Below are 27,872 nucleotides of genomic sequence, written 5' to 3' on the forward strand. Positions count from 1 at the left end.
GAAGTTTTATTTTACTTTATTTTAAAAGACTCTTAGACACGACACCCACATCTAAAGGTATGTCTTCCCATTTCCATCACGTGTTTTGGCTTAAGAAGAACAAAGCCCTGACACCACTGGACTTAGTTTCTGCTAGATCTTAAGCCAAAGGAAAAAAAACCCACAGGAATTTTTTCAGGAATACAAGAAAAAGCTCTTGAATAGAACATGTAGGTAAGTAAAGTTTTTCTACGAACTTTAACAAGGTAGTTTACCTACAGGAACACTTTGCTGAGACACAAGAGGTGGATAAGATATAGGAATTCATGCAGCTACAGAACCCCGTTCTTCCTATCGTATGTAGATTCTGTTTTCTTAAGGTGATGAGACTTAGTAACATCTCAGATTCTAAAGCTCCACAATTTTTAGTGAGGAGTAAGTTCTGGATTGTTTTAAGATACACAAATAAACCCATATTCTAGTGAACAATTTTCCCTTCTCACTTATAATTACATATTGTTTATCTAGAATGCAGTTACATAAAATATAATTAGGACAATACTGATGATATCAGATTAAAATAAAATTACTTCTAATGCATGGGGCACAGCTGCGTGGTTACATTCCCACTCTACCCACCCGTCTTGTACTTGAACCATTTTCTGTCTCTGGTGATAATGCTAGCAGCACAGAAATAGCCATACAACTAAAATGGAGCCATAGTTCACACTTCTTCTAGGTTTAGTCCTAAACTAAATACAATCACCAATTTAATTTTCATCATTCATCTTGCAGTTTCAGGTATTGTTTTTTTTTTTCCCAAGCATCACCTTCTAGGGTTGTTGGGTTCTCAGCTTTCCTTTAATTAAAATGAAGAGGTTTTCAGCAACTAACATTGCAGGTATAAGCTAGAAAATGTGAAACCTCAAGACTCAAAAATGAAAAGCCAAACCAACACGTGGGGTAAAAAAAAAAAGGCTTAGGATTAAAGTCCTTATCATGATTTTTGATTGACTCACGGGCATTGAAACTGTGAAACGGGCTTTACTGGACACTCTCTACTAGCAACTCAAGATGACATGTATCAGTTAGAAGCAATTTTTGGACTCTGAAGGGCCAGCAATTTAAAACTAGTCTGCCAACAAGCCACAACATCCATAAAGTTAAAAGAAAAAAAAAAAAAAAACCACCAACAAAAAAAAAAAAAAAGCACTGGAATGCTGGAACATTTTAAAAATGTTTGGACAACATGATTGTGCCTGAAAATTCACAAGGTCTACGTGCAAGATTTTTACACCACTGTAATCTAATCGTGCACTATCCTTAGATTTTTTTGTACCAGAACAAGTCATTCCTCTGTGCCGCATTAGAATGAAGCTGAGCTTTCAGCGAGCTATAGTGTGGTTTAGTTTTACTGGTGCAATGCATCAACCCTAGGGCTGGCATCCTAATGAGGACAAGAACTATGCTTTCATACGAAGAGGACTAGTTCCCCCTCCAGTCTGTTCAAAATATTGTTCACTACTTCCAGCACACCATAGCTACAGACCCTACTTCCCCTCACAGTAACTAATACAAATGATACGAAGTATAAGTCAGTATAATAATATCATCTCAGGGTTTGCTGACTTGATTCCACATCACAGTAACTACTCTTGATTATTTGCAAGAATCAACACCTTTCACTTTGCTAGCACTCCTTGTCTTCAGGCTGCCGTTTGTCCTTGTGCTTTGGAGAACTGCGAACAAGAAGCCCGGTGAGCTGCCCTGCATCTGCCGCATGTTGTTCCTTAGAGCCTGGTTCTGCCGTGGGGTGTACCTGGCCTGTCACCACTTACAGCAGGCTGCCAGCAACGAGCCATGAATCATTTCTTACACGTACAACACGACTGTCTCATTGCAGCTCAAAGCTCTTCTCAATCTGGTTGTTCCAGCATTGGTATTCATGATTTTAAATCCCCAGGCCAGGGGCTAGCTGGAGGGAAATTATTTTAAAGGACCTTAGTATAACACGTTCACCGCTGAGACCCCAAGCTTATCACAGCGAAGTATCACCTTGGCTAAAAATGCCCAGTAGTAGAAGGTTAACGTCGCAGCAGCTTAGAGGGTTTCTTACTGTAACAAGTTATTCCGTATAGCAGCTATCTCATCTCAAGGTAGAGGTAGACTGAAGAACTGTAAGAAAACAGATTCATCAGAACAAAAAGTGTTCCCGGGAATACAGTTGTTTCACAGGCACTGTTCACGGGAAAAGCTCCGCAGCGTCAGGGTGGCAGATCCTAGCAAGACAGAAGAACCGTGTGATTATGATACATACCTGGACTACAAGAGCTGTTCTGGGATGGAAACCCGAGGGTGGTCACGGTGTTCTGTGAAAAACTTCCAACGATCTGCTACATTTTGGCAGAGCGTGGGGAGGAGGTGGGTGGGGGTGGGGTGAATGTTACATAACAAAGGCTTTTGTTTTGTTTTTCAGGAGAAAACTCCCCCCATTTCTATACTAAAGTTTGTATTAAAAACAGGGAAAGAGAATTGAAACTGTGGAGGAGGAGGAACAAAAGCCAGCTTTTCCACGGAGAGAACAACATACCAAGTATTTGCCATACCAAGGGACCATTCCCTCTGCCTCGAGTTCTTGGTGTGTCCCTTGTGTCAAGGGACAAGTGAATGACAAAACTGAGTGCGTAACACTGGGACTTCAGGTGCAACAGAGTAAGACAGCCAGTGCCCTAGAGCTTATGAGAAAGGACAGAGCATCTTGACAGTACTACAGAGCAGTTAAGTCACAAGGAAAACAAAGATTATTTTGTTTCCATTTCAGCCTGGGCAGGGCTAGATTACAGCAAGTCTTGACAGCCTTCCTTGTTCAAACACAGGTCAATTTGCTTTAATTAAAAAGTAAGCGAGGGAAAGAGTTAAAACTATGAAATTGTTGACCGAGGATGAATATATGTCCTTGTTTCTCTCTTTACTGCTCTCCTATTACTCTCATCCTGGATATTTCTTCTTTGAAATACTTTACGTTTAAACTGAGGAACAGGTACTGAGGGTCTTAGTCCCTTCTTGCCATTTGGAGGACTGCTGTAACAGAAAAAGCAATGTTGTGTGCTAATTAATACCTAACTACAGGAATTCAGCAGCCTCTAAGCCACTAATCTGTACATAATCCAGCTATACCTTTGAGCAGCAGCACAAGGCAAAGCAGTGGTATTCATCCTCACCGGTTCATGCACATTTATTTGAGTATTAGCTGGGAAACAATATAGGTTCGTAAGATCGGTTTCCTGAATAGCAGCAAATCCATACATACAAAGATTGGGAGATTATTGTGCAATTTGATTTACTTTATTGAATAATAGCCTGATAGCTACAATGGTGAACTAGAAGAAAAAGGAAAAAAAAGGAAAAACCCCCACCCAATCCCCTCCAACCCCATAAACCCCCCCATCATATTTCCCCATATTTTGGGAAACAAGCTGAAAAGAACATTCTACACTGTAGAAGACAGCTGTAACTGCTGATATCCATGTTCTGACATTGGAACTGAGCAACTGCAAGTCTGCAGCATCCTAAAGCCTCAACCAAAAAAGGCTTAATAGTAATAACATGGATATATCACCACTGGGAAGATGTTAACATGTTAAAGATTCTGGGATACCAATCTGGTATAATCAGCAACATACTGGGTTCCTGCGAAAGATGTGCATTTCTCCTGAAGGTCAGCTTTTAGAGAATTTTGAAAAACAGTGTTTTAAACTGATGACTTACAGTACTCCTTTACTTGCAGAAAAGCACAAGAATTATAGTTCAATAAAAACTGAATACATGATCACTTTTTTGACTGGATTTGATTAGTTGCATAACTTTGGCAAGGTTATCACAGTGTGATCCAGTTAAGCTTTCAGTATTATATGAACACCAGCACCAAATTAATTTTGGAATCAGACAACCGAGATACTTATGCACTCTCATAGGTCTCTGACCACTTCTGCAGTCTCTCCCGGTCCCACTTTTTCAGTTAGCATTTGATAGTGCAGTATTTCATGCCATTGACAAAGCAACACAATCTGGACAGATTCCTGGCTTCTCTCTCCTAGCAAGAATAGCACGCTACCTTGTTGAACCCCCGAGGATGCAAGCTGGGATTATTCTACATAAAGTCTCCCTTTGTGGCATCTGAAATAAAAACCTTTCCCCCAGAACTGCCACTGTTTTGACAGTGAATTCCATGCTGAGTTGTACAACTGATTGCTCAGTCTTTGGCTGATTTTAAGAACTGCATTTAAAAGTTACTCTACATTAGAGGCATTTAGAAAAGATATTTATACCTGGTATTGGTACTCTTTCAAGTACTCTTTTAGTCTCGTTGGTAATGGCAGCTCCCAGATCTGATTTGTACATTTGTTTATAGTTATTCTGCAGCGATGTTGCAGAGATGGAGCAGATGTATAGAGGGGTTTGTTCAAGTAAAGATGAACTGTTCCATTAGAAGGTGTTTCGGTTCTGTCCTTACACATAAGAACATAGTACTCAATCAAATGCACAACGCTGTTGAACTGTTTAAGTCTAGATCTGACACAAGTGATAGAGTCCAGTCTAAATTTGCCATCTTGATATTCTATACGCAAATTGGTCGGTCCCGCTGATGTTTTTACCGAAATAGTCAGTAGATACTCTGAATGTGAGCTATCCCTAACCAAGAAGGTCCCTTCGGGGGCATCCTGTAATCTCTCTTTGGCTTCAGCAACAGTCATGTTGCCCCAGTACCATCCTGTTAAAAGAGAGAAAGAAGGGGTTTGTTTATTCCTGTTTGTTAGTTTAAAAAGCTGGTCTTTGGCTGCTACACTTGTAATAACCCATTTCCTTTGTTGTTTGAAAGCTGAAGTCCTGCAGGCATTGTAAATTTTAATTTGCTTTACAATGTGTCTCGTTTTGACAGAGCCTTCCAGGTCACTGCTTACTTTCGTACCTATACATCCACACGCACAAACCTTCCTGCAGCGTCCTGCGAGGCTAACGCCGGAGCCGCCGACCTCACGGGCCGCCCCGACGGCGGCAGGGACGCGTCCCGTGGCTCCGCGCTACGCACACCCGGGGCGAGCGCTGCGGGCGCACGCTGGCAGCCCGCAAAAACCCCGCTTTCGGTAACTCTAGGTAGGCTGTTGTTGAAATGAGCTTTGCCTAGCAATCGGAAGCAGAGAGGGGTAAAAAAAAAAACTTCGGCCGTGCGGCTGCGTTCGTAACGGGGAGGCGATGCAGACAAATGCCCTTCTCTACGCCCGTGGCCAAGCCCCGCTCCTTGCGGGGCCGGGCGAGCCGCCCCCACGTCGGCGAGGGGAGCGCAGGTATGCGGGGCCGAGGGGATGCGGCGGCGCCGCCGCCCGCTCCCAAAGCCGCGGCCGCCCCGGCCGGCGGCAGCGCCCGGCCCGCGATCCCGGGCTGCCGCCGGGGCGCGGCGCTGCTGCTGGCGGCGCTTTCGCTTCGGCCGCCGCAGCCCTCGGAAGGTCGGAGCCGCCGCCGCCCCTCGCCACCGCGGGGCCGCGACAAGCGTTGCCCTCCGCCCGCTTTCCCTCTCGGCCCGGCGGGGCTCCCTGCCGCGCCGCTCCGCCTCCCCCGGGACCGCGGCGCGAAGGGCGGCGGCGAGCCGGGCACCCCGGCGAGCGCCGCCGCCCCGGGCGCTCCTCTCTTCCCGGCCGGCCGGCCTTACCTGCCCGCCGCAGTTCCTCCATAGCCGCGGCCAGCTGCGCCGCCCCACGGGACTCCTCGGCAGCAGGCGCCGCCGCACCGGGGTGCCGCCAGCCCGCCCGGGAGCCCTCCGCACTCTCCAGGGACCCGGCGGAGCGCAGGGTCATGGGGGGCGGCGGCGGCCGGCGCGGCCCCGCTCGCACGCAGGTCGGGGACCGCCGGCGAGGAGAAGGCTCCGCTTCGCCGCCGCAGTGCTCAGCGCCGCACCGAGTGCATGGCCCCGGCCCCCGGCCCGGGCGCCGCCTGCGAGCGGAGAGAGAGCGTGGTTAGCGGCCAGCCCCGCGAGAGGCGCTCCCGACGCAGCCCGTGCGTTTCTGGCGCTCCCGGTTCGGAACTTCCCAGCATCCAGAGGAGGGACCCGAGGCGAGAGATCACCTCCCGGCGGAGCGGGGGAGGGACATCTCCTCCGCCCGCCGCCCAGCCTGCCCCCGGCTCCCCTCCGCCGGGGACGAGGCGGGAGGCGCCGGCCCGCCAAGGTGGTCTCGCTTTACTGCAAGGGCGAACCCGCTGATGCGCCGCTCTCTCGGCCGGGGTAGGCGAGCCCGGTCCGCAGCGCCAGGGGGTCGGCTGAGGAGGAAGGAGGTCGTGGGGGAGAGCCGAGCACGTAAAGGTACGAGTGGGGAGGGCTAGCCAAGGAGCACCGGCGCTGCCCGGGTTGCACGCTGCGGTGCGCAGGAACGGTACGGTACGCCTTTCACTGAGGTCATGCGCCAAGTCATATCTCTAGGAACGGGAGCCCGGCGTGGGCCGCGCTGCCGGGCTGGGGGGCTGCGAGCGAGCCTCTCCCGGGCTGCGGCGTGCCTGCGGGGCGGGTGCGCGGGCAGCGCTGGCTCCCGGGACTCGCTGGCCGCCTGGGTACGGGAAGGGGCAGCGCGGTGCAGGACGCGATGTATTTGGCGCGGGGCAGGTAGCGTGCTTTGCACGTTCCACTGAATGGCGGTACTATGAAAAAAAAATTATCTTTCTGCTCGGCTGAAGCGAACGGGAGGGGCAACAAGAGCCTCTCGCTCCGGGAACGACGTGAAGCCGGGCAGCGCCAGCGAGGGGGAGCCCAGCAGGCTTGGCCGGGGGCGGGGAGGGGGCTCACGGGAAAGAGCGGGACCCCCGCCGGCGCTCCCGAACCGGGCAGTCTCTGCCTCCAGGTGCGCGGCAGCCGCCAGGTGAGGGGTTACGCCGAGGTGGCTCCTCCCGTCACAAGTTCCACGCCGGAGCTCAGAAACTTTTCCGAATTAAACTCTAGAGGCAGCTGATAGGTTGCTCTGCCGGGTTTCTATCGCTACGTGCGCAGGCACACACGCGGCAACCTCCCGGCAAAGCCCATCCCCATCCCCTTCTCCCCCGCACAGGACCTCCGGCCGCCGGCTCGGGGACTGGGCACAGGTGCGCCTGTCGCCGGAGCGGCTGCGGGGCCGCCGGCCGCAAAGCCCCGAGCGCAGGTGAGCGCAGCCTTGCCGGGGCTGCCCGGGCGCGACCCCTTGTGAAGGGGAAGCGCCGGGAGCGCCTGGCCGCGGAGCGCCGCCGCCCGCGGGAGTTTGGCGGAGACGGAGAGTTTGCCAGGCGGTGGCAGCCAGCTGCAGCGGGGCGTCCCCCGGCAGAGAAGAGGGGCACGGCAGCAGCCTGCCTCCGGCTTCGGGGGAGCCTTCAGCCCGCCTGTCGGCGGCTCCGTCCCGGGAGCCGAGCGGCACGCTCCCTGCGCTCCCTACTCTCGAGAAGCGGCAGGACGCCGGGCGCAGGGAGGGGGACGATGGCAGAACTCACCCGGGCTCCGCGGGACGGGGCTGGGGCCGCTGGGGCCGCCGCTGCCGCCGCCGCCGCCTGGAGGTGGGGCGGTCAGGTTTTCGCTGCCGGCGGCGCTGAGGGGCCGGCGCGGTACAGCACCCGCCGCCGGAGAGAGGCGGCGGGGCTGCGCTCGGGCAGACAGACAGGCTGCCGCTGCCGGAGGAGGACGGTGCTCCTGGGGAAACAACACCCTTAGCTCCCCCCCTCTCCCCGGCGCGGGCGGTCTGTTCGCCTTTGATTGCGAGGCGAGGGCATCCTGCCCCCGCCGCTCCCCCCTCCCGGGGTGGCTACATACAAAGGCTGCTTTCCAGGAACTTTCCAGGAACCGCATCATGTGACAGGACCCGCTCCGGCGCCTCCGCCGCGATCGCGGCCAGCCGGAGCCGCCGCACCGAGCCACCGCCCCTGTCACGCCGGGGCAGCGGTGGCCTGACCCCTCCCTGCGCCCCCCCCCTTCCACCCGCGGAGCCGCGGGAGACGCGCGGCGAGCAGGTCAGTGGCCGGGGCTGCTGAGGCACGGGCGCGCGAGCGGCCGTTGAAGCCCGCCGGCGGGCTCCAGCAGCCGCCCGCGTGCGCGGCACCTCTCGAGGTAACTGGGCGGGCGCGGAGCGCGGCACCCTCCCCCTGCGGGGCGGCGGCGTGCGGGCGAGGGGTGCCCGGCCTGCCCGGCGCCAGCAGCCGCGGGCACCTGAGCGCGGCGGCGGGGCCCGCCCTCGGGGCCGGGAGCGCGTCAGGGGCCCGTGCCAGGAGCTCCATGCCAGGGACTTGCGGCGGCCGAAGCTCCTGGGACACCGCACCCTGCTCTCCACCCCCCTTCACCCTCCGGCGCTAAATACCTCGTTGCTACAAACAGCCATTACAGCCGATGCGCGCGCCGCTTCTCCCCCCCCCGCCCCCGCCCCCCCTGCGATTTTTTTTTTTATTATTATTTCTTTTTTATGTAATAAACCCAAAGCTGTTTTTTGGCGTGAAGATGATTGATTGCACCGCGGGTGCTGCTCGGTATCCAGCCACCTTTCGCCGCTGCCCCGGCGGCCTCGAGCCGACTTTAGAAAGACAAAAAAAAAAAAAGGAAAAAAAGGAGGGGAAACAAAGCAAAAGTAGACGTATTGGTCTCACCCCTGTCCCTGGCTGCAGGTCAGGGCTCCCTGCAAATTGCACGGCGGTGCTTGGGAGAGAGTATTTTTCGGCTTTGACGGGTGAAGGATTAAGAGATGTCTTTTTCAAGTCCTCAGGAAAAAATAATATAAAATAATAATACAAAATAATAGCTTTAAAAATCGGGTGTGGGGGTGTGTGTGTGTGTGTGTTTATTATCAAAGAGAAAAATTAGCCTGTATTAGGCTGGACAGTCTGGCTGAGGGAGCTGGGCAGCACCGGTGTGCCAGCTCCCCAGCACGGAGAACGCTCCCGCAGGGACACTCTTGCCTTGGGTAGCACTCCCCAGAAACTTCTGAAATTCAGGATTTCTTTATAAAGAAAAAAAGGGACCGTGGAAGACAGTTCCTGAAGGCTTTTGTAATAGATATTACAATTTTTAAACGTAAGGGGATGAGTGAAGAGTATTAGAATTAATAGCTCTCTTAAAAAATAAGTGCTGTATTTAGTAATTAGCAGATTCATTTGAGAAAAAAAAAATTAAGTGAATTGGTCAGTATGGTTTCATCTGTTTGTAATGCCTGGGTGCTTTTTAATTTAATTTATTCAGTTTATGAAAAAAAGGTGGGTTTAGTCACTGACAGCACTGCAGATTTAAAATGAGGTCTGAAGAGAAAACATGGTCTTTCTTAAGCTTTCTCAGAAATAGTTTAAAACAATTTAGGTCTTGAAGGTCATTCTTGTTCATGTTTTCGTCAGTGCAGTTCGGATAGCCTCAGATCTAGCCTCCAGTGATTTGTGGAATCCTCACTGACTTTTAGTTGGATAGATGTGAGGAGGGGAAAGAACATGTCCGTGTACTTCGAAATTTAGTTTACTGTTCCGCTACTAATGATGTGAGATCTTGCGTAAAATCTTACTTTTTCAGAATTGCCCTAGTTTCATTATATTCAGAAGAACAACAACAACAAAGAATACAGACATATTTTTTAACTAAATAATTCCATATATGTATATGCAGTCACAGAGCTTTTGCTCAAAAATCTTATTTTGCTATAATAGAGTTGAAATTGGGGATATTCCTTTAAAGTTCACTAAATCGTCTTGGAGAAATGGAATGCATGTTGTCTACATGCAAAGCTGCTTTTTTACAGCTTTGCTGTAGTTCTTTTCCCGTTATTTATTAATGGCATTTTTATGTGGATAGTATCGCAAGACTTCCTTTGCTTCTGCTGTTTATTCGTCACTTGAAGTCATAATAATTTGTTTCTAAAACCACAGCTGGCTGCTATAAAGGCAGAGAGAGGAAGACCATGATTTATGTGGTGAATGAGAAACAAGAACAGAAGAATGTAATACATATTTGTTACTTAAAACTTCAGATATTGTAATGAAAAAGGTAGCATAAAAATTACATAGGTAGTGTATCAGCAGGATCTTTCCTAAACAGAGATCTGTTGTATTTTTTTTTCATGAGAATTTAATGTCTTTTAAGAATAGTACTAAAGATCTGATAAATTTACAAGAGTAATGAATTTAAAACTTAAAAACTGCAAATCGATTTGTAAATGACACTTTTGGCACCTCATAAGAGTACTTTGGTTCACAGTTACCTTTATTCTGTGGTATGAGACTTCCCTAAGTACTATGGGCTCGGTGGAGTAAGTTAGTATTTTAGTTTCTTTCAGCAATGTTAGTTAGCTGGTTTTCTCTCCTGTCTGCGTGAGCCTTTCACACAGTAACAGGGGAGAAAAAAATACAATTTTTAAGGGTAAGAAAAGGTGATTAAATTAAATTACTTTTGGGATTATGGGCCACATGTGGTGCATGAAACTAAGCTACTTTTTAGCTTCTTTGGCATTGGGATGTTTAATACATGCTTGGTCTGCCTGAAGTGTTTTACTGTATAAAAAACTATAATGGAGTAGGAGATGTGAAATGGAGAAAGAGAAAAGCAGCAGCAGACATTGAAAACTTAGCTTTCCATCATGTAAACAAAATGAGGTCTTTTAATTTGTCATGTAACAAACAATAATTCTTCTAAACAGAGCCATTAATATGAACAGAAACCTAGTTTATACAGATGGGGATTAAACATCTCTAAGTGCAGTTCAAACCAAGTGCTTTATTTATTTTTAGTCTTTATGTTTTGGGGTAGCGATTCTAGGACAGATACTGCCTGGACGTATACAGTTAGGAATGTTTGTGAGCCAGTTTTAGAGGTGTATTATCTGAATGGAGATGAAAGGCACAGACTTAAGGAATCTCTGATTTCTTTTCCAGATACTTTCTGCTGGGCATGAATGGTTTAGTTTGGGCAGTATATCATCCATGTAATAGATATTTTTAATAGAGCTTTATATTAGTAGTGAAAACATGAACATTTAAGAGTTCTTGAAAATCAGAAGCAGAATATATTACATTTCTGTCTTGATTTCAAATGTATATGCTCAAAAAGAGAAGGAGAGAGACAAGTGCATTTAATTTTTATTTTTCCTTCAGGCAAAAATCCTTTTCATGACCAAGGATGGAGGCAACAATGTTTTTACACTCATGGGAAGTGCCTGTTGCTAGAAATTATTTTCACTTTATTCCTGAAAAGTATGCCAAATTTACTAGAGAGTTAGCATGCTGGTTTATTTATATAATATAATGTGAGCGGAGTAGGGAATGATGCATTTTTGGCCCAGCTGATTTTGCTAGATTTGGTCTGATTTGCTGAAAAGGTTTACTGATTTATTTAGCTAGATTTAGAACCTGGAAGAATACAAGGGGCCTCTCCTTGCTCTCTGCTTCCTTCCTTCCTGAAGATGCAGCACAGAATATCCATTATCCATGACATACCATTTTGCTCAGATAAAATCTGTGTTAGTTAAAAGGCCAGCTATTGCTTATCACATACGTCTTATTTATTGACCATATTTTGACAAATGTTTACCCGAGCTGATCTAAACAACAGTGTATAACTGCCATGGTTCCTCCCTGTCCTGTGATTATAGTGGTCAGGCAGCATGTCTGGTTCTCAAGCAGAGAAATATGAATATTGAGCTTTTATCTCAAGCAAATGAGAACAATTGTAGCTCCACACCACGAACAAGGTCCCCAGTGTGAGACCTGAGAGAATTTCGCACTCAGCAGTCAGGAGGAAGGTTTGCTTATTTCACAGAGTTCCTAAAACATCATAAATATAGCAGAGAGAAAACAAGTATTTTCATAAATGGGATCACTTTGCTCTTTCCAGCTGCCCCAAGGAACAGAATGTTTTGATGAAATAAATTATGGTGTATACCAAACAATTTTACTCTTAACCAGCTGCCACCTTATTTCCTGCCATTTTTACTATTCAGATGTGAATGCTTTATCTTTCTTGAAAATAGACACTTAGTAAAGGAGAATAATAAAAAATACAGTGAATAATTTCTGTAAATCAGCGGTGTTCTGAAAGAAAACCAGCACTTGTAATTTAAAAGCAAACCATCAAGAGATGGTACTAAAGAGAGCAGTACTTTGAAATAGCACCCAGATTTTTTCTTTCCACGACAGCTGAGAAAAAGAAGGATCGTTTCCTTTAATTCAGTGGATAGGTAGACAGATAATCACCAGCAAGCATGTAACTCTGACCATAAAAAGGTGGTATTAAAATCCTTCTTTCATCTCATATGTGCTTTATACTATTGAAACTTACGGTAGCATCTAAAGGCCTCAACTGCATTGAATAAGAGGTTATCTAGACATACTTAGGATCTTTAATTAAAAATATTAAATGTAGTGCTTTTATAGTGTCTCTAATTTACCATTTACAACTTACAGTAAAAACAAAACATAAAAATAATTTGGCTGGACTTGTTAAGGAAAAGTGGAATGTGGTGACACAGGGTACTAAGTATATATATATATATATATATATAAAAAGATAATTTATCCAGCAGTTTTCACCTTATGCTATGTTAGGCTCCTTTATAAACAGCAGAAATTTGGTCTGTCACTTTATTATTTTGTGAATTATCCAATTTCACTCTGACTAGAACTAGCTAAATACTGCTGAAAGTTACCTGAGGACAATTTGTAAATATACATGCTTTGACAGCATTTTCTTCCCTATCACATTTGCTTTTTATGAACATGATAGAAAAAAAAGAACCATTTTGATAGCAGTCATTTTGAACTACTAGGAGAATATTTGCTATGGATTTCAGTTTTCAGATTGTAGTATGAGATGCCATGACTGTAATACTTGTTTATCTTGTTTTTTTGGCTGAGAAAGTGTGTATAGGTGTATATATACACATACATCTCTACATATACATGTTCAGAACCATGCTCTTTGAAGTTCTGGATTTTGGGGAAATTACACTCTTGGTTTTGTTTTAGAAAAATCCTAAAGATAGCACAGCTGAAAGCACTGTGAAATCTTGCATTCTCGTCCTAGATGCTGCCAGAAAAAACAAGCCTTTTATGCTTGAGGAGGCTTGAGATGTTTTCTTGCCAGTTGCGAGTCCTACTTCCCAAAGAGAGCAAGTAATGTCTGTGAAAAAAGTTTTCCTGACAGACAGCATGCAGGCAGCTCTCCTGTGCTCTGCCAATCCATAAGTAATTAAAGTTCCTTTGTTGGCAATGAGTCAGTTCTGAAACTAGTAAGGAGAATTAAAACAGGTGATGCAGTGGCTGTCTCCAAAGGAGGGAATTTTGAGTGCAAAGTAAAACAAAGAAGAAACTGGGTTATGTTTCTGAATATATGGTCTCCCATCAGAAAGATCGATTTTAAATCACTGTTCTAGTTCCTACATTAAAGATGGTTTAATTCACCCAGAGCTATTTGGCCTTGGGGATGAATTCCTACAATTAAGTGTTTATGATTGGAAGTGCTGCCATGTAAAGCAGACAGATGAATATCATTTCAGGAGTACAGTGAATCATTAAATGAGTTGTAGAACCTTTTCCTGGCATGAGCCACTTCTAAATTTCAGACTAAGGCTATAATAGACTTCAGCAGAAGGCCTGACGTGTTGCTGTATTTAGGAGTTTCAATAACAGGATAATCGACATGTACTAATGTGTTTATATAATTTTAAACTGCTTGCAGTGAATTGAAAATCTGCTGCCCATGGTATGTTTATATGCTGCTTGGATCAAATAAATTTTTCAAATTAGTGCGTTAAGTGTTAAGTGTCAGGTAATGGCCTTAACCTCCCTCCCCGACGACATGTTGGCCTCTTTTGGCTCAAGGTAGGCACGGCTGCTTTCCCCACTTCACTATAGAGGCTGGAGGTGGGATGTCATACAAACCTGAAGAGATGACAAGAAAACAGTGCTAGCTGCCAGCTACCTCCCCTCTCTCTATTTGTGATGATTAACGCTTGTTTTTTGTGAGGAAGGCTCAAGGCATTGTCCTGTAACTGACTGGCATGTTGGGAGTTCATAAACTGAAACACAGACCTGACAGACAGACTAGCATTTTTGGGGCTCAACCGAGGAAACAGCCACAGGGCTACTCTTCCTGGTTAAGGAAAGAGCAGTGGTCCACAGCTCGCCTTTTCTTGGCACTGCCTGTCCATTCCCAGGATTGTTTGACCCTGCTGTAAGTGTATTTGCCAGGTTTGTGGAAATTAAAGCTCAGACACTAGTAGGTAAAATTGGATAGAGTGCTCGAGGAAGTTGTGTCTCCCCTTGTACTGTACCTGAGGCATCCTTCCCCCTGGCTGTGACAGAGTGCTGCCAGCAGCAGGGATGAGGAATTAACGCACGCATCTCCTCCTAAACAACTGGAGCTTTCCGTCTGGTGTGTTAAGAACAACCCCAGTTTCAGCGTGGCTTGGAACTGCTGTCGTTCAGGAGCAGCTTCATGAGCTGTTTGGTCGTGAGGTGGCAAATTCTGTCACGGGGTGGGGTGAATGGTTGAGGATGAGAGTAGTAACTCCTTCAGCCATCTGATTTTAATCCCTTACCATATGTGACTTGAAGTCCTTAGATGCCCTCTACTGCCATACACCAGAATTAACAGATGGCTCTGTGTAACCAAATTCTGATTTGCTGGTTTGTTATTATCTCTCTGTCCTTGTAAATGAATGGGGGAGGGGAAATAATATCCACAATTATTATAAAATATGCAAAGCCTTTTATAAAGTGTGAGTTTGGGCTAGACATCTTTCCTGACTTTCAGTGCCATTACCCCATATTTCAAAATTTTAACCCTATTTTTAGCATTCTCTTCAGAGCTCACTTCTCTGATAAATTATCCCTCCGGGAATACATTTGATCCAGAAAGATGCCTGAGGCACAGCAGAATTTTTCCCCAGCATTTCAGGCCACACCATGCTGGATGGAAGGGAGCTGCAAAACCTGCTGCTGTAGCTCAGTCTGTTCTGGGAAGGAACTAGAGGATGCATTTAGCCATCAGATGTCTCATTTGCGTAAGGCAGAACAGCAGGCAGGAGTCTGTATCTAAAATGGACCCAGAATGAAATTTCTGTCCCACGTTTGCCTGCACGATGATAGTTTTTGTGTGCTGGCAGGTACAAAGCAATCCCAAGTCAAGCAGAGCTAATCCTGGGGGAATCACTACAGGCTCCAAGAATCAAATGTTTCTGCAATGCTTGAGCTTTAGCTGTGTTGGTTTCATCAGTTCCTTTTCCCATTTATAAGGAAAGCCCAGCAAAACAATCACACCTTTAATTCCCCAGCCCAGGTTCCTACTGCTGATGCTGATTTGACTGAGTGGGTTTGGTCCAAATGAAATTAGCAGCCACGTCTCACGTACATTTTTAAACATGCCTAACCTTTTCTGAGGACAGTCTATTACTGTTTATTTTACTCTAGGTGGTTGCCAGTGATGTTACTGATAGAAGCTGGCATGGCAGGAGGGAGTGTGAGCTTCCCAGTGGAACACGTAACAGTGGGGATCTGCTCCGGGTAAGCGAAGGGGGACACGTACAGGGGACATGCAGCAGGGCCTCTGCCAGGCTAATAAAAAGGTAAAGCCTGGGTTCACTGAAGGGGTGAGCTTTCACACTGTGCTTTCTTTTCCCTCCAGCACAGTCCTTCATGTCCAGGCACACTGGTCTAGAATACGCTACCTACATTTTTCAGGACCTTTTTGTTATTTTTCCAGAACATAATCTCAAACTAACGTAAGTCCACAGCAAAATCTTGTTGTGAATGGGGACTTTGTTCTGTGAGACTATTTCTGAAAATGCCTGGCTCTCTGTTAGTCATTGCATAAAAGACTGAAACACGAATTTGTTCATATGCTTTAGTTTTCAGCACATGCATTCCTGCAACCCCTCCTTTCTCCAAGAAACATGTGAAGCTCTTCAAGTCCTCTGGCAGGCAGGCTGTATATTGTTATGGTGGCAAACCTGTGAGGCTATACTGATTTACACCACCCAACATTGCATATATTTCTACTAGATCTGTATTTTTCCAATTTCTTCATGTTCTTTCAATGTCTTTCCCTCCCCCCCCCCCGCCTCAACTATCAGGGAATGTAATCCTGCATTCAGAGAATGTAAATAACAGCTGTTTCCATTCAGTTTGCATTTATACACTTAACTCTTCAAAATAGATTATTTCTAGGAGCTTTCATAATCTAGTCAAAATTCCTACATAGTCAGAGGTACTAGTGCAATGTTATGAAATCCCTTTGGACTGGCTGATGGAAAAGATGCAGCAACAATAAAAATCCCCAAACGACTGATCAATTATGCTTCTGATAGTTATACTTCAACAATCAATTGATGCGTATCTTTTAATCTCCTTGGGCATTTTCAGGATCGGTTCCTTGGGCTGTTCTAAGGGGGCAAGAATATGCCAGGTAAGGAGATGAACTGTTAAAAAAATCTGTGCTGAATTGGTAGCATATTTTTAGCAAAATTAATTTATCATGAGTACAGCTGAAAAGGAAAAAAAACCAAACCACCTGGCAAGCTACTTAAAGTGAACAGCTCATTTGCCCGTGTCACAGATTTTTAAATAAATAAATCCCTTATGTCCTGAGAGTAACTGAAAAACAGTTCTTTGGGGTTTATACCACTATTTTCTTCTGTTGACATTTCACTAGCCCTGAAATGGAAACACAGCATTTTCATTTAGTAATGCCTAAATGAAGATTTTAAGAATTATGTCCAATTACTGGTTTTTTCTCCAGAAAAATCTGAAAGCCTTTCACCTCATTATTTTGCCAGATGCCTCAACTTGAACCATTTCTTCAGATTTCTTTGATCCTCTGAAGGCTGAGAATTACAGAATATTGACATTTAGTGATCTTTGGTATGGTTCATTTACTCTGATGTGGACTGTTGAAGAAGTTGCTAAATTCTGATTTTCTTTGAAGTTACAGAAATGTACTTTCTTCTGCATATTTAATTTTGTTTATCCAGAAGAAAAACAGTTTTATTTTTACAGGAGTCTCAACGGGGACATCTCTGAACTGGATTGGACAATCTCGATGACCGAGTTGTTTAGGGAACAGTAATTATGCATGTGAGTTGCTGTTTTCTCATCTCAATAAGCCCATACCAGACTCAGTCAGATTTAGTAGTCCAAACAGTCTGAGCTCAGGTTATCTGTAAAAATGATGTGGTTCCCAACTACCTGATTTCAGAGGGCAGTCTTGCCTTTCTAATAAAGTCCCTGATGCCAAGAGGCTTGGCTCATATCCACACTAGCTGGGGCTACTTCCCTCTAGAGCAGACTCCGACTCCTATATCCACATCCCACAGTACTCCCTGGATTCTTTCTGGTGCCCCTACAGACCCAACATGTAATTCTGATTTTTTGGTGTATTGTACAGTTTGAAGTATATGAAATTATGTGAAACTATACTGCAGCCTGTGAGAACGGTGCTTTCCTAGCATGAAACTGAGGGTACACATTATACATTTTGGGATGCAGTAATGTTTGAGGGTGTACCATCAGCTTGAGTTTAAAAGAGCACACAAGGTCAAGTCAGACAAGGTGTGATCTTCAGAGCAGTGCTTGTGTGAACTCTCACTGCAGGTGTGTGCAGCCATTGCTTTAAAGAGGGCTAGATGGAACAGGGGGAACTAACAATGGCTTGTGGGTATCAGCAGCTGGAGCTTGAGCTTGTTCCCCAGCCTGCAGCAGTAAGGACTGCTCAGAGGGACCCAGAGCATCAGTCTGCCGCTGGGGGCCACCTCTGGCCGAAGTAAAGTGTAGACACAGGTATTTTGACTGCAGGATAAACACTTCACTCAAAAAAATAATCTAAGGCTTCTCATGTATCATTTCCACAAAGTCATGAGTTAAAATCTTGGTCATATGGAAGCAAAACACTCACCCAGTTCCAGCGATTCACCGCTTTGCCCTCAGACTGGATAAGGACTGGCTAAGCACTGTGTAGGTACTAACCACAGCTGCTCTCCATCAGGACCACCACTGCTCTTCTCTTCAGAGACCATTGTGCCACCTTTCAGCCTTACCAGTGGCCTCTTTGGGCTCATTTCAAATCTCTTTCTTCAACAAATACGGCCACATAAAGTCAATGAATTGTAACACATGCAGCTAACATACAGCATGTTTATTTTAGTCATTTGAACATACAAATATATGCTCTAGAAAGGGAATTTCTGTCATTTTTTCTTTTCTCTGCTTATGATGAACTTACCATGAATTTTGTTTGCACTGTGCCTCTACTCTGAATAGGAAATCCTTTTTCTTAATCCAGTTCTAAAATTTATGGAACTTGCTGCCACCCTCCATTTTCCCATCACTGAATGCCAGGATTTTAACAGTATGAAAAATGGCCTGGGGGAGTGGGAGTTTTACAAAGATACAAAGTATTCTTGAGAAATAACAAGTGAATCCATACTTAAACCAGTCAGGATTAAAACCTACAAAAGAACAAAAAAATATGAGAAGGTACCTGTAGGCTTATACTACTGTATCCCAACCAATTGTTAACTTAATTAGGGGTCAAAGAAAAATTTTCCCTGGCATTAGTTTATTATTCAGTTGAAATCCTCAGTGTCTCAACTAAAGCAGAAGGTGAAGATCACTGCCACAGCACAGCTCTGATCCTGTGCAATTCCTACAGATGTTGACTTTAGAAAAATGCTACTTAGCTTATTATTTGTTTAAACAAATAAAACATAAATCTGAATAATGAGAAAGACTAGCAGTATTTTAAGAAACACTAATCTTTGCATGCAACTATATAGCTCAGTTTTGTTAGCATTAGTGAGTAGGAAATACATGTTTGTACAGGAGGGTCTTTAATTGTTTACTTAGGTTAATTTTTATTCGGTGTGATAATGGCTTAATGCAGTTGCCTAATTTAACAGTAACTTTTCAGTGTTCATTAAAATGATGTGCTACTTAGTTAAATCTATATTAGTTTTGACAGAAGAAATGCTAAAACCCATCTCTTCCAGAATACAACTTTTCCTGTGATATCTTATATTTTGCTAGTAGGGAGATTCTTTTGCCAAGGAATTATAAGCTTTGGTAGCAGTCAGAACTGGCCTTATTTAAAAATGGTAAACTGCCTCTGAGCCAAGACTTGACAAGCAGTAAAGCTGAATATAAGCACAACTGGGTTTTGTACTTATTACTTGATTTTTCAGAAAGAGTAGTTGACAAACTTGCTCAGTTCTGTTGGCCATTCCAACCTCCTTGGTGCCTCTAGGTGATGAAGAGCTTTGTGATACATGGATTATCGTTTCTCACCTACATCATGACACTTAATAAAGTGGTACTCCAGGCCATAAACTTTTACTTCTCCAGAAGCCATGCAATGAAAATTGCTGACCAAACATGCCGTTTGGTTTATGCAGCTTCCACATAACTCCCATCTTCTGATGAGCAGTGTCCTAACAGCTGTAGTTACATACAGGGGAACTAATACTCTGCATAAATTGTATTTAAATATTCAGATAATTCTGTGCAAATTACCCAGTAAATTATGATTTATTGTGTTCATTTTTCTAGAAGGACCTAGAGGTATGGTTGCAATCATAAGCTCATTAGAAGAGGTGCTATAAAGATAGATAAAATAAGCAATTACCTTATTTCTCCTGTGACTACGCACCAAATGGAACAAAAAAAATAACAGCTCAAGTATTATCTTTTAACATTGGAGGGCTGATTACATTTAAGGAGGTGAAATTAAAATCCTATACACAGTTTACTCAAAATTACAAATTAAATGTGTGTGAATTACTCTATATAGAAAACAGAGTTCCTGTATGTGGACTGCATGCTACTGAAGCCTAGCAGAAACAGCAAAAACGTTTTTGTATTAAAATTAAGTGGAGTATTTTTCTTTTACATATATGCTCTCTTGAATTAAAAAACAAACCTGCTTTTATTTTCTCTAATGCAAGCACCTGAATCTCAGCTAAGCTTCATCCTCCCTTTATAGACGAGAAGCAAAAAGCACCTCCAGTGAAAAATTCGTGTCATGTATTCTAGACAATAAAATTTTAAAATAAAATCAGCTGCCTTGTGTCAGTACTTTTTTGTGTCAATTGACTATAAGAAGAGCCTACAAAGATTAACTCAAGCTTAGATGTCTAATTAGTACCCATCTCAGTCCTGGAGATGAATCCAACTTTTACATATCGTAGGTACACAATTTGTCTGACATTTATTCCTGTGACCAGTGGGCTTATTTTAAGTCAATTTTTTTATATTATTGCATTACAACTAAGTACACATCCTTTATTACAGAATAGGAATGCAGCCTACACCTATTTCATATCTTCATTCTATCACTTGGTACTGGGTTTGAGGATGGAATGAGCATGTGAGAAATTACCACAGAGCAGCTGCTAAAATTCATACAGATTGGAGTAACTGAGAAATGTAGAGTTGGCTTTAAATAGCAATCATCACTGGGACTTTTAGCATCGCTGCTGCAGTGGGTTATTCTGGTACAGCAGAATTGAGACGCGGCAGCTGAAATTCAGATCTATTACAACAGTAAACAGACAAGAAGAGACCTTTCTTGTAGGACTGAACAACTGGAGGGGCAGGAAGGGGTGGGTGGATAACTGCTCCCTGCATTACAGCCATGAGGAACTGAAGTGTAAAGCCATGCAACTTGGATGTGGCTGTTGCGTCCCATTACTGCTCCACTATTGGCTCATGTTTTCAAAACCGGGAGGGTGAGGTTTGTTTCGGTGTGAATATACATCTCTGCTACACATTACAAAAGTGAAAGCAAAGCAAATAGGCAAGTTCCACAAAAGAAGCACTGACCCTTTGAATCCAACCACTTTCAAGCCTGCTAGGTAGCTCCTTTTTTCAGTACTTACAAATTTAAGTAAAGAACCACTAATGCATGTCTCGAGTAGTGTTAAGTGTGATGCTATAGCTACATCCTCTATGGTTTCAAGCAAATCCAGTTGCGTTACTGTGCAAGACTGCCTCCTGGTGGTAGTACCAAGAATCTGCAGAACAACATAATTTGCACATAGAAAAGGCAAAAACCTGTTTTGGTTTTTGCATGCTTTCTTTTTTAATTCGGGTCTAACTAGAGGAAGCGAAAGAACTTTTCACTAGGACATCGAGATAGATTGAACTGCTATTTAAGTGGTCTGAATTGAAGACAGTTTTTGCTACTTAATTGAGACAGTTTTCTAATAGCAAAGCCCGAGAGGACTTAGTGACACAATAAAAAAAAAAATATATATATACCCAACTGTATACTACCTACAGCAGCAAGCCTAATAAGGTCTGAAACACTTAGTAACTACTAGATACAAAGCAAATGGGTAGGTGCCTAAAACTGGATACAAAGACCCCAGAGCAGACTTAACAACATTGTAAATTTTATGCAACTTAAGTTTTCAATTACAAAGACCAAGAGCAACAGAAAATAAGAAATCCCAGATTAACTTTCAAAGGGATCATTCTTTTGCATGAAGTGGGACAAGAATCAAATGGATGGATTTCTAATTCCAAGTTTAAGTGAAGAGAAACAGATAAAGACAGCTTTATGTAGATGTTCAAGACTAGAAAATCAGGGGAACAGCTTGGAATTACTGAGGGAGTAGGATTTTAATTAAGTCATGCTTCAGATGACCCAGAAGAAAGATTTAGTAGATGAGAGCATAGAAAGACTGAGCGGCAGTGTAATGCAGGGAAAGATTTTAAAATACCAATTTTACGAATTAACGTAGCAACAAAATGGCAGAGGGTATATGTAGGGAACGTGTTTTAGACTCAGTTTCCAGTAGCTGGTCAGAAGACGTTTAAAGTCCAGCAGTCCAGCACATCATAGATTTTTTAGGCCTCAAAATGCCTGAAAAGCATCCAGAAATGCTTGGGAAACATTGAGAAATCCACCATTTCTACAGTGATTGTGGATGTTTGATCACAAACAGGGTTTGACAGGCAAGAAAAGACAAATGTAGTAACAAGGTTTCTGTAAAGCAAAATGCCTTAATAGTATTAGGCAGCAATAAGCAAAAGCATCAGGGAGAAGGGGGAAAAATAACTGAAAGTTTAAATTAGTCCAAGGATATCTCTTTTTACACTGGTGTAAAGTTGAACAGTGACAAATTAGGTCTCAGTTTTACAGAAATAAAGAGGGCTTGATTTTATGCAGTGGAATGTAACAAAACTCTAAACATGAGATGTAAGCTTCTCACTTAAGGACCCGTATCAGTACCAGGCACCATAAATAGATGAAAATACTAAAATCTGTTGTACTGCAAATCACTGAAGACTTTTTTTTAAGGTTATATTCTAGGCAGAAAAAAATAACCATTTTCATGCAATTGAACTTGCAGAATAAGCAGTGGTCCTTTTCATAGACACAATAGACATTCCTTCATGATACCGCGTTTGTTATCACACAAGCAACATATAGTATAATGTGGAGCCAAAATAATTTGGCTGGTGTAGGCTTAAACATGGACTCAGATATCTTAACTGAAAGAGTACGCAAAATGATTCCATGCTCTGCCATGATAAGCCATTATCAGCTAACTGGCATTTGGATTTAAAAATGTATTTTTAAAAATAATACCAAGATAAATACTTCAACTAGCTTCACATAAAATTTTCCAGAAGTATTTAGAGGCAGACTTTTACACACATCCAACATCGTGTTAAGGAAATTAAATTAAATTAAAGGAAATTAAAGGAAAAAAGGTTATTTGGTAATAACCTCAGAAAAATAAGCATGTTTTATTCTAACAGTGACGGGATTAGAGACTTTATGAGGTACTCCGAGCAAAATCTGTAGGTATCACATGCTGGCAAAATTAAACTAACAGAAGAAACGAGAACCTTCCTAGCTTACCAAAGTTGCTTTAGAAAGGAAATACAATCAAAATGAATTACATATATGGGATAATTATTTTTTTATTATGTATAAGGATCTCCTTAGGAGACATTATGAAGTCACTGGGATCTCTGCAGAGGCACAATGTTCTAAGCCAGCTCTTTCTATCAGAAGTCTGATGCCTAAAATTGTAGGCTGGAGTAAAGGATCTCCTTTTCCTGAGAAAAAATATGCTAGATGACATAAAATATTCTAATAGCAGAAACATTTAAGCACTATAAATTCTGAATCTATGAAGTAGAATCAAGCCAAATGTCTTTGAAGTATTTTATATATTCAAGGGCCAATCCTTCCACCTAGGTGAGCTATAAAGAGCTGTGAGTCTTCACTGATAACCTTGCTGAGGCAAAACACTCCTGCCCGAGCTACAGTTATTCTGATTTATATGAACATAGCATCCTCACTGAACAGTAGTTAGGGTGGGATTAAAAAATGAAAATACCCACCTGCCCCAAACGCACACAGAAGTTACCTCAGATATTTAGGAATACTGGGTGACTTAGAAGGACAAGTTACTAAGTCTACAAGTTGGCCAGTTTTAAATATAGGACAATAGGCTTAAATAGAATCACTTGGCTGATGTAGGGTTAAACATGGAATCGGCTATCTTGCAAGTTAATAGAAGAAGCAAAACTATTCCATCGGTTTTGTAAATACCTCACATAATATTTTTCATTAATACTATCTCATTAATATCTCAGTATTGAAACACACCTGCATTTCGGTTACCAGGTACCAAAAAAAATTTTAAAAATCCCCCAAAATAACACTAAACCCCACATGTCTAGTTCTAGACTTCCCATTTTGACATGACTTCATGCATCCACTTCAATAAGCCTCTGACTGAGTTTAATCAGAGCATTCTGTCACCTGTTACACCCAATTCTATGACTAGCACATTTGCTGACTGTACAACAGCCTTCACTGAATCCTTACTAGTGCAGTTTTGATGTTTTTCTGTCAGCTAGATGATGAAGTAGAAAATAACAGTCAAATTTAATTAAAAATGTTTTTGTTATAGCACTCACACAGAATTGCCAAACATCTCACTTACTGTAATTTTTATTTCCAATAAAGATCAACAGCAAAGCGCTGACGAACAAGAAGTTATCTTAATTATCGATCTTTAGGAGGATTAGGATTCTTGCGTCTTCTGTGGTATCTAGAAGAAAAAAAGGCTGCAGAGAATGCAAGCTTTGGACAGTCTTTGATTTTCTGATATTTTTGCACCCAGCAAGTAACCTGAGCTTACACAAGTAAGAGAAACACAAGATACATGAGCACAACCCATGACCACTCATTAGATTGTCCTCTCTGTTCATGGAGTTACATAATGCTACTCATTTCTATTGCTACATCTGCTACAAGCACGCAATAATACAATCAGTTCTACAGCCTGAATAGGTACAAAGGCTGCTGTTTATTCTTAATCCTTTGTGTGAAGTTAATTTTATTACATGGTCAGCTTTTCCTTTGGCTAAAGTGATTGCTACAGAACAAAGACACTTGATATCTAAAGGAGTTGTGCCAAACTGTATGTTAAATAGCATAATATTTTGCAGACAAACTAAAAACCAAATTATTCACAACAACAAGCTATCCCTACTTCCCTCTTAATTACCCACCCTAAAACAAGGAAGATCCTCTTGGATGCTCATTTAAGTTGCAGCTACCCTTTGGCCATAGAAAGTCCTATGATTTCATTCCTTTTATCTACACTCAAAACACAGTAATTAAAAAATTTTCTGTGGACTAAAAAAATTCTGCCTGTATCAAGTCTCCATAGCTATAAAATAAGCAGCTACCATAGACTAGAAAGGAGCAACACAAACCAGAATGCCATGTTTCCATTAGTATATCTGAATGTATATAGCTCCTCTTTAAGCTCAGTGATGCATATTTGCCCCTCTCCTCCTCCTAGCTTTCTGAATACAAGGCACGCTAAAGTGCACTTTTCACCACTTCACATGAAAAACCTCTACTGTTTTTTCATCTGAGAATCACCCCAGTAAGTCTTTTTTCCTGAGAAGTTGATAAAGAATAAACAATGCATGTTTCCAAGCTGTATTTGGGTATGTCCGTTGAGGGTATTTTACATAATAGATTCTCTTAGGCAACTTTAATAAACGACCTGAACCAGTAGCTAACTAGATTGTATGAAAAAAATTCTACTCTGTGATAGATTTTATCAAAAAAAAAAAAGTGGCAAAGGCTAGCAAAGGGACAGTGTTAAAAAACCTTATGAAATAGTCTTCCATTTACATAACACTGCATTTAAGATTTTATGTAGTAGCCCATGTGCTGACAGTATCTTCTCTCACATGACTTATCCTAGGTTGAAGCTGGTCATTAAATTATTCCTGTATTTCCCTTGACCTCTAAAAGGAACAAACATTGAAAAGAAAATACTTACTGTCCCACAGGATACCAGCGATGTTTTGTTGTGTAAAACATTTTGCTGAGCTCTTCAATTGTAGGACCGCTATTGTTCTTTAGATCTTTTTCATTCAATCTGGATTTCAAAACTTGATCAAGGGTTTCTTCTTTATTATTCACTGGATCTGGCCGTGGTACGGGCTATAAAAACAGTAGTGCATATATTTCCTTTTTCTCCTTTTTTTGAGAAAAACAAAAAGCCAAGCTACATAGATAGCATTACAATTTACCTTTAACAGCTGAAACCAATGGAATACAGAAGAATGCTTGTAATCGTAAAGGCTGTTTACCACCGCCCCCGCCTGCCCAAAACAAAACCACACCACTGTGCAGCAGATGTCTAGAAACCTCTAATTACCCCAGGTGCTACAGCTGATTATCCTAACCCTAAAATCAGCACTGCTGTCATCATTATTGCTGATCTCATCCTTACAATTCACCAGCTGAATCATAAGCCTCAGTTCTACTAATACAAAAGTACCTACATTATTCCTATGTAGAAATTTATTCATAGTGACAATCATCACTAAAAAGGCTTTTAGATTATGTGCACCTTAGAGAAGAATGTCACTTCCTAATCGTTTGTGCATCTGCTAAGACCAGGATGTTTGTTCTTAACCTGAAACCTAACTACTAGCACCATTACAAATGTTTTTCCTTGTTTTAGTCTTTTACACCTGTTTTTCCCAACAGACATGCAACTGAAATTTAAAAATACTGGTACGTAACTTGCAGGCAAACAGTGCTAAAACTTTTTAAGTTTTCAATGGAGAATTTTCACATTGGGTACATCAGCAACACAGTTACCATTTGCAGTATTTTACTAGCACACTAGTACATGAGAACTGGAAATCAAAACAAAAAGTGTACACTAGAAAAGTTTATCTAGACTTACTTTCATCAGTGTAAAGAACACATTGGAAGTACTAATAGATAAAAATAAAATATTTAAAGTTTTTTGTGGCATTTATGAACCCAGAGCACTGAACGAAATTTAAAGCTCGAGCTGAAAACAGCAGCAGCACTTTATATCCTCTTGCCCAGTCTGCAGCATCTGTATGCAGTAGGATGTTTGAACTATAACATGCATCCCAAACATCCTGAGGAGTGCTCAAACAGACACTAGTTTTCTCTGTAATATCCAAGTGCCTCATTTAATTCTATTTCAGTTACGATATGCTGTGATATCTGAGCATTTCTTACTCTCCAATTTTCCCTCAGTTCAACTGAGAATAAGGTCCTCCTCATGGCAGCAACTACATTCATCATTCACTCCACAGATACACTGATCATGTACTAAAAAGTACCTCAGCATTTAAAATTTTAAAAAAGATGCCCTAAAGACTCAAAATTATGAACTACTTATGCCTTTACAAGAGAAAGAAATATAAATGTGTAAATTTGGACATACTTTTGTATGCTCGTATGGAATCTCAAGCGAAGGGTGGTAGCAGACAATTGTCTTCAAATCTGATGTCACCGCAAGTTCCACTTTGCTATAAAAATAAAAACTTACACTCTTAGATATACCCCCTACAATTTTCAGAAAACCTGAACAGCCGAAGTCCCATAGAAAACTATATTTGACCCTGCAATTACAAATTCTTAAGAATCTTCTATAAATAAGGGTCACAAATACTTGATCTGAACTTGCTCTTTTTTTTTTTTTTCCCAGCAATCTTCATGTTTCTTTTTTGGATGGAGAGCAAAACAAGGGCTAAAATAAAGTATTAAAGATAGCTGGAAATATGGGTTGGGAAAAAAAATCTTTAACACTTTGAATAATTGCATATAAAACTGTAGCAACAGATGGAGATAATGATCTCTAGGAGAACATGCCTTTGTAAGAAGTATGGCACCTACAGAAGAAAGAATAGGAAACAAAGCTCTGTTTGGGGTTCCAACTTTTGTATTTGGTAAAAGATAATAAGCATGTTGAAGAAAAAGTCCTACTTAGAGGTTCCTTGAGGGAACATGACTTTCTCGCCTTCCTTCCCCTTCCTGTAACACATTAGCTTCCTAAAGCCTTGAATGGCATGGGCGCTGTGTTTCTCACTATATTTGTATCATCTTTTCTGGTTTCTACGAAAGTTTCCCATGTGGTAGCACAAAAATACCTGGACTTTGTCTTAACAACAAACATCAATAAAGATTACTTCCTTAGCTAATTTTGCTCTTCCACAAACAAAACTGAAGGGGTACTGGGATCATCACAATGTTTAGTATGAGTCCTGCATGATTTTTCGCTACTCAATTTTTTTTTTAAATATTAACTTCACAATCATTATGATCGGAAACAGTACTTTAGTTAAAAATTGCTTATATTCACAACTGGTAGAAGATGTATTTGATATCACTATATGACAACTTCACAACACAGAAAGCAGCCCTGGAATAAACGTCACATGGAAAGGGCACACATTGAAGTACCAATTGTAGTCTTCAGGGAGAACTGAATATGTAGATTTATGGCAAGCACGATACATAGCTCCATCTGCAAAACAAAAAAAAAGCAAGTAAAAAAAAG

At 42.6% G+C, this 27,872-nt stretch overlaps 3 protein-coding genes across 5 annotated transcripts in view; 1 reads left to right on the forward strand and 2 right to left on the reverse strand.

Annotated features, from left to right (window-relative positions):
- SOCS2 (suppressor of cytokine signaling 2) lies at positions 1-7,593 on the reverse strand. Its single transcript, XM_037388041.1, has 3 exons — positions 7,483-7,593; positions 5,687-5,967; positions 1-4,750 (listed from the first exon to the last, which is right to left on the reverse strand). The coding sequence occupies exons 2-3, from the start codon at positions 5,829-5,831 to the stop codon at positions 4,302-4,304; spliced, it is 594 nt and encodes a 197-aa protein (XP_037243938.1). The 5' UTR covers positions 5,832-5,967; positions 7,483-7,593; the 3' UTR covers positions 1-4,301.
- The window catches only part of LOC119148356 (serine/arginine repetitive matrix protein 1-like), a 24,500-nt gene continuing 2,566 nt past the window's right edge, over positions 5,939-27,872 (forward strand). Inside the window, exons 1-5 of the mRNA XM_037388381.1 lie at positions 5,939-6,200; positions 7,583-7,995; positions 15,418-15,572; positions 16,369-16,411; positions 17,002-17,079. Coding sequence (XP_037244278.1) covers positions 5,939-6,200; positions 7,583-7,995; positions 15,418-15,572; positions 16,369-16,411; positions 17,002-17,025 — 897 coding nt within the window. The 3' untranslated portion in view covers positions 17,026-17,079. The remainder of the gene's footprint in view (positions 6,201-7,582; positions 7,996-15,417; positions 15,573-16,368; positions 16,412-17,001; positions 17,080-27,872) is intronic.
- MRPL42 (mitochondrial ribosomal protein L42) overlaps positions 21,131-27,872 on the reverse strand; it is a 10,605-nt gene continuing 3,863 nt past the window's right edge. Inside the window, exons 2-6 of one of the 3 annotated variants that reach the window (XR_005104329.1) lie at positions 27,776-27,839; positions 26,757-26,841; positions 25,323-25,486; positions 23,964-24,071; positions 21,131-23,067 (exon numbers count right to left, since the gene is read on the reverse strand). Coding sequence is in view for 2 of the 3 variants with exons in the window: in XM_037388048.1 (XP_037243945.1) it covers positions 24,026-24,071; positions 25,323-25,486; positions 26,757-26,841; positions 27,776-27,839 (359 nt within the window). In the remaining variant the exon portion in view is untranslated. Of the gene's footprint in view, positions 23,068-23,736; positions 24,088-25,322; positions 25,487-26,756; positions 26,842-27,775; positions 27,840-27,872 lie in introns of those variants that run through there. The other 2 variants (XM_037388047.1, XM_037388048.1) reach the window with 2 other exon arrangements.

This window comes from Falco rusticolus, chromosome 5, assembly GCF_015220075.1.
Source record: "Falco rusticolus isolate bFalRus1 chromosome 5, bFalRus1.pri, whole genome shotgun sequence".
NCBI classification, from domain to species: domain Eukaryota; kingdom Metazoa; phylum Chordata; class Aves; order Falconiformes; family Falconidae; genus Falco; species Falco rusticolus.

Excerpts from the sequence above, each read along its gene's own strand:
- SOCS2 (XM_037388041.1), bottom strand. The coding sequence starts at position 5,831 with ATGACCCTGCGCTCCGCCGGGTCCCTGGAGAGTGCGGAGGGCTCCCGG. Across the intron at positions 4,751-5,686 it reads GGAGGAACTGCGGCGGGCAG|GATGGTACTGGGGCAACATG; the intron begins GTAAGGCCGGCC and ends CTCTTTTAACAG.